The sequence below is a fragment of the Xenopus laevis genome, chromosome 8L, assembly GCF_017654675.1.
Source record: "Xenopus laevis strain J_2021 chromosome 8L, Xenopus_laevis_v10.1, whole genome shotgun sequence".
NCBI lineage: Eukaryota > Metazoa > Chordata > Amphibia > Anura > Pipidae > Xenopus > Xenopus laevis.
The window spans coordinates 63,902,233-63,908,528 of record NC_054385.1 but is presented as its reverse complement, the minus strand read 5'-3'; the positions used below and the strand labels follow the sequence as shown (position 1 = coordinate 63,908,528).

At 40.5% G+C, this 6,296-nt stretch overlaps 1 protein-coding gene across 1 annotated transcript; it reads left to right on the top strand.

The window, feature by feature from the left end:
- The first annotated feature begins 205 nt into the window (after positions 1-205).
- Positions 206-6,030, top strand: zbtb22.L (zinc finger and BTB domain containing 22 L homeolog). The gene is made up of 2 exons (XM_018230127.2): positions 206-420; positions 2,817-6,030. The coding sequence occupies exon 2, from the start codon at positions 2,844-2,846 to the stop codon at positions 4,146-4,148; it is 1,305 nt and encodes a 434-aa protein (XP_018085616.1). The 5' UTR covers positions 206-420; positions 2,817-2,843; the 3' UTR covers positions 4,149-6,030.
- The last annotated feature ends 266 nt before the right edge of the window (positions 6,031-6,296 follow it).

Sequence of the window (6,296 nt, the reverse complement as noted above, 5' to 3'; positions counted from 1 at the left end):
CAAAGCGAAAGCATGTAATTTAACCAGCATCCAGAATGTACGAGCTGCATTAATCGATTATAACAATATGTATTGAACACTTGATGACATCCACCGTATTCGACCAATCCTGTCAGAGAATATTCCTGATGTGAAACTTCTGTTCCTGATTGACGGATTAATGAACGAATCAAAATGCCTACAAATAGGGCACTTTTATAGAAGATTGGAAAATTGAGGGCGTTTCCTACCGGGCACAGTAGGCTTTTCGCACTAAAAGTGGGCGGAACATACATCTTAAAGGAATGATCATTTTCATCGGCAGACTTTCCAAAGCACCAGGATTGGTCAGTGCGCCTGCGCTCCTTTAATGGATGGGTGGAGCTTGGGCAGGCCTGAGACACTGAGAGTATTAAAGAGGCAGCAAAAGACAATTCAGGGGTGAGACTGACTGCTCTATATTATATGTCTATACATATGCGTTGTGTGCACGCCTGACGGACCGCTGTGTGGGTGTTTTTGTAGAAATTGTGTCTGGGAGGGGTGGCTTGTTGCTCAGTGTATTGTGTGTGTGTGTGTGCAGTTAATGGGCACCGCAGAAGAAATGGATACGGCTATGTTATGTATGGTATTAGGGAAACACAGAGTATAGAACAAGCAGGCGTTTGTGTCTGTGTTTGGGCGGATAAGTACTGATATGGCGTCTGGAAATACTGGAAAAAAACCATGTATAATGTGTATAAAGAATGTCCGTTGTGCAGCAGATACACACAAAGACTTGTCTATAGGCGTTTATATGTAGTATGGCATGTGGGGGGATATACTCTGTGCAAGAATTTTAGCACTTTCATGCCACATGGTCCCCAAACGATGCATGTAGTTAATAAATAAAGCACCGCCATTCAAAACTCAATCTAATTTTTCCTAAACCAATTTATCTTTACGCTGGATTTTTGCCTTTTAGTTGCACACATTTCCGGTCAATATTGGTTGGTGGACTATCTACAAGATGTTACTTGTTGCTATTGCGATTGGTGGGATATTTCCGTATTAAAAAAAAATAAGAACGTACCAGTGCATTATACTCATTTAGATATAGAAGAATTGTGCTTAAAAAAAGTAGTGTTTCAGTCTGATATATTGTATATTACAGCAAAAACCCTAATAATCCCTCCCTTCTCTTCCATGTATTGCTCCCTGAATTCCCAGGCTGTGCAGGGGATGCGGCAGCACTGCGCTTTAGGACAGGAACCAATCAGCAGCTAGCAGGACCTGATAGGGGACTGAAGCCTGTCTGTGCTTGTGTGACTGCAGGGCTGTGATTGGCTATCCCCCCTCCTACTGTGCTTCTGGCAGGGACCATTAGGACATGCCCACCCCTCATTTGAAACACAGACAAGGACCAGAGAACCTCTATAGGCTCCAATAAAGGGGCGATTTTTAAAGATAATATAAATTTTTAGCACCATGTAACAGCAGCACCATATATTACCTATAATTGCCTACAAAATTATAAAAGGCTATAAAGGACATCAGTTGCTGGCCAGTAGAACTCATCATAGAGAGATGCACACACCTGATCTTGTGCTTTATTAGCGATGGTGTGATGCTGTTTAAAGGAAAACTATACCCCCAAAATTAAGCAACAGATAGTTTATATCAAATTGAATGACATATTAAAGAATCTTACCAAACTTGAATATATATTTACATAAATATTGCCCTTTTACATCTCTTGCCTTGAACCACCATTTCGTGATGGTCTCTGTGCTGCCTCAGAGATCACCTGACCAGAAATACTACAACACTTACTGTAACAGGAAGAAGTGAGGAAGCAAAGGCAGAACTCTGTCTGTTAATTGGCTCATGTGACCTTACATGTGGTTTTATGTGTGCACAGTGAATCGTACGATCTCAGGGGGCGGCCCTTATTTTTTAAAATGGCAATTTTCTATTTATGATTACCCAATGGCACATACTACTAAAAAAGTATATTATTATGATAATGGTTCATTTACATGAAGCAGGGTTTTACACATGAGCTGTTTTACTCAGTATCTTTTAATAGAGACCTACATTGTTTGGGGGGTATAGTTTTCCTTTAACTATAATTGCAATTCAGTAGCTTACATGGTCCTGAAAAGCCTTGGATTTATATTAACATTTGCCAATATAATCAATGGAAACATCAAGTGTGCCAAATTTTGCTTTATTTTGGATTTATGTTTATTATATTTCGATAGGCAGACTGTGCTCACATTCACATTAGCACACAGGCAATTCAAGACTGGATTAGGTGTGTATTGTTATAGTAATTTGTATGTGTACTGTATTTATACATTATTCAATAGTAGCATTAATGACATTTGTTGAGCAGACACAACAGTATTACTGCTGTGACATATTAAAACTGTTGTACTCTTGCATACAGATACTTTGACGGACAGTGTTTTCTCAGCATAATTTTTAACAATTTAAAATATACTTTTGGGAGAAGTATTTTAGGATACTTCTTATTTCCTGGTTAGGAGGCAGAATTGCCACCTGGCTAGTAATTTATTGCCCTGGCCAGTAAAAATTATGTTTGATGCCAATGATATTAATAGGGTAGAAAATATAATTAATATGTTGATAGTTGGTATGTTTTTTTTCCAGAAAAGGAAATAAACCTCTTAGTTCTTTTGTCTTGGAGTCAACAGTAGCAAGTAATACATGTATCATTTGACACGATGATTACAGCTTTGTTGAGTTTACAATCTAATCTTACAGGCACAAACTATATACTTTTTTATTTGTTTCTATTCACCACTAATTATCCCTCACTTGCACTCCCACAGGTTTTCCCCTTTCCTGTTTTTTAAACCATGGATGCCGATGGGCCCCTCATCCATGTCGACTTTCCAGAAATAGCGAGTTCCCTTCTTGAGAGCCTAAATCAACAACGAATGGAAGGAAAGCTATGTGATGTGTCGATACATGCGCAGGGCCGTGTCTTTCGTGCTCATCGTGCTGTGCTTGCTGCTTCTTCCCCATACTTCCATGATCAAGTATTGCTGAAAGGCATGAGCTCCGTTTCTTTGCCAGGAGTTGTGGATCCAGGAGCATTTGAAGCTGTATTATGTGCTGCTTATACTGGACGTCTGACTATGTTAGCTGATGAAATTGTGAACTACTTGACTGTGGGCAGTGTTCTACAGATGTGGCATGTAGTTGATAAATGTTCAGAACTGCTGAAAGAATCTCGAGGAGGCAGCAGCTGTGGCATTGGGGAAGGAACAGGTAGCACTACTGGTCTTACCCCTCAGGGTTCTCACTCAGGGAGGGCAAGTGAGAATCAGTCTCCTAGTAGTAGTAATTATTTCAGTCCTCGGGAGCCTCCTTCAGAAACCTGTATAGAAAGGAGTAGGAGGAGGAGTGAAGTGGCTAGTGAAGGAGCAGAAGAAGCAGTTGGAGAACCAGAGCAAGGAGGTGGGGAGGCTTCAGTTGCAAGCTGTTCTAGTTACAGGCGACCCAGCATAGTGCCTCAACGACATTGGGTGTATGTGAAAAAAGAGCGTCCGCACCAGGGTCTGCTATTAACTTGTGAGGGAGAAGAGGAAGAAGATGATGAGCTTGAGGAAGATGAAGAGCAACTGAGCATAACTAATGTCCGCACTCTGAATGCACCTGAAGAACAAGTGAACTTTTGTGAACCATCTGATGGTATGCCATATGAGGAGGGAGCAGCTGGGTCAGGTTACCCACAGGGTCCTCCTCTTCTTCCCTTGGATATGCAAGGAAACCAGCTGCTTGTTTTGCCCTCAGGGCATGGGGCAGCAGGACAAGGTGGTGCTGGTACACGCCCTGGAGTAGAGGGCGGTAAGATATTTCTTTGCCATTGTGGAAAGGCATTTTCTCATAAAAGCATGCGTGACCGCCATGTCAACATGCACCTCAATTTGCGCCCTTTCGACTGTCCTGTTTGTGGAAAAAAGTTCAAGATGAAGCACCACCTGACAGAACACATGAAGACACACACAGGTGTAAAGCCATATGAGTGTGAAGTGTGCGCAAAGAAATTTATGTGGAGGGACAGTTTCATGAGGCATCGTGGCCACTGTGAAAGGAGGCACAGGGCCAGTGTAGGGGTCTGTATAGTCCAAGGGCTAAAGGATGATCCTGGTGTGTGAGCTGAAAAGAGGAGCCATATGGAGAAATGGGGCAGAGAAGACTTCTGCTTCCTGTGATCAAGCAGTGGGAGAAGGAGAAGCAGTAGCTTAGTTCAGGGGAAAACAGCAGAAGATCTAAAGGCCAGCAAGAAAATACAAAGTGGTAGCAAGGGCTGGGGTAAGGAAAAACTAAGGATCGAAGGCAGAATTTAGTATGGGGAGAATCAGATATGAATCAATATTTACTTTTCATCTCCCTTATTTTGACCTTTCACATACAAAATTGAATAATGTAGGCATCTATAGATGAGGCTTGGCTTGCATGGAAATTGTCCCATTACTGTAGGTGATGAAAAATGTATACAATAACACCATTTCTTAGCCTTTTCACACACAGTAAGATGACATTTATCAATATTTTACCAACATTTTTAAATCATATGAAATACGAGCCATACAACTGGCAACTATCAAATATAAGAAATCTTATATAAAAATCCAAACTGCTTATTAATATTACATTTTATTTATTCTTTTGTATTTTAAAATAAATTGCATTTTATTTAAAAAGAAATAACGTGTCAAATATGCAGACACAGTTAACTCTCTAGTTCTCCCTGGGCCCCAGATATTAGCATAATTATTATGATACATAGTGCGATGTGTGAAATCTTTCTGCAACATCTGTAATTTAGATATTGGTCAGGTTATCTCAAGTCTACTGCTGCCGTCCATATTCTCCCTCTGCTCAAAAATTAACTCCCATTCTGTGGTACTTTTTCTCCAACAAGTAAATATTGCTAAGCACTGTTTCCTTGAAAAGCCTCAGAATTTCATCTCCACATGGACATGGAACCTCTAGCTCTCTCTGACTTTGACTCTAATACCTTGGAGTATTTTTCCTCCCTAATGATGCATTCACACCTTCTTTGGATACCGTTGCCCTTCAAAAGGCAGACCATGCATTTCTTTCTGTCATTGTATGCGTATTTAATAAGCTCTCTCCTGTTTAAGACAGGGCAATAGGGTACCTATATGGAGGGTTGTGGGAATTGCACAAATGTTGTACAGCTTTAAGGTTTCTAAACAGGGGAATATAAGTGTGTGCACACTACACCTACACATACTTCATTGAGTCTTCTTATGTACCTATCTGCACTTGCATGTATATAGGTCCCATCTTTCTTCGCACCTGTCTACTCACATATGTAGGTAACATGCATACACAACAGGCTGTAAGGTTACAGAAATGTATCTGTAATGTATACACTCTACTTTGTTCAAAGGTTATAAAGGCAATGCACTTAAATATATTTTGTGCGTGTATAGCTAGATACATATACATCTACTCATAAAGAAAAATAATAAAGGTATATCCAGGGGTATATCAGCATTAGGACAGAATGCTACTATATATGTTTGGTGAGAACTAAATAGTATCAAATGCTTAAGTAAAGATTAACATTGTATCCCCATAAAATGAATTGCTAGCAGTCTTAGTGGACAGAAGTTATAGGCATGGTAGAACTAATTCATACATCCAGGCCATTACAAATAGTTCAAACCCATTACTGAGAGAATTATTAACTATATGCCACTGCGTTAGACATTGGGGCACTTCACACTTAACATTTCTGACTTGGTGTTTGTCAGGCAGATGTTTGCTGGCATGAGCAGTGCAGAAAGAATGGAGGAAGCCAGACTCTACTGTCAGCAAAAACAGGGCCAGAGAGCACCTTATCATCAGTTGGCTTCTTGTGCATTGTGTGCTGCTTTTTCACATATATTTTGTGTGCTGCTCCTTGTTTCTGGTGGTAGTTTCCCATTTAAAGGAGAAGGAAAGCTACGGAGGCATTTTATTGCCAATAGATTAGCTGCAATAGTGCAAGCTAGAATGCTATATTTATTCTGTAGAATGTTTTACCATACCCAAGTAAAAAGCTCTAGAAACTCTCTTTTTGTTTAGGATAGGAGCTGCAGTATTAATGTGGTGTGACATCACTTCCTGCCTGAGTCTCTCCCTGCGCTGGGCTCAGATTACAGTAGAGAAGGGAGGGGTGGGGGGAGAGGAGCAAACTGAGCATGCTCTTGCCCAGGGCAATGAGGTTTAAGATGAAGGCAGGAAGTCTGATACAGAAGCCCATGTGTACACAATAGAAGGAAAGAAAT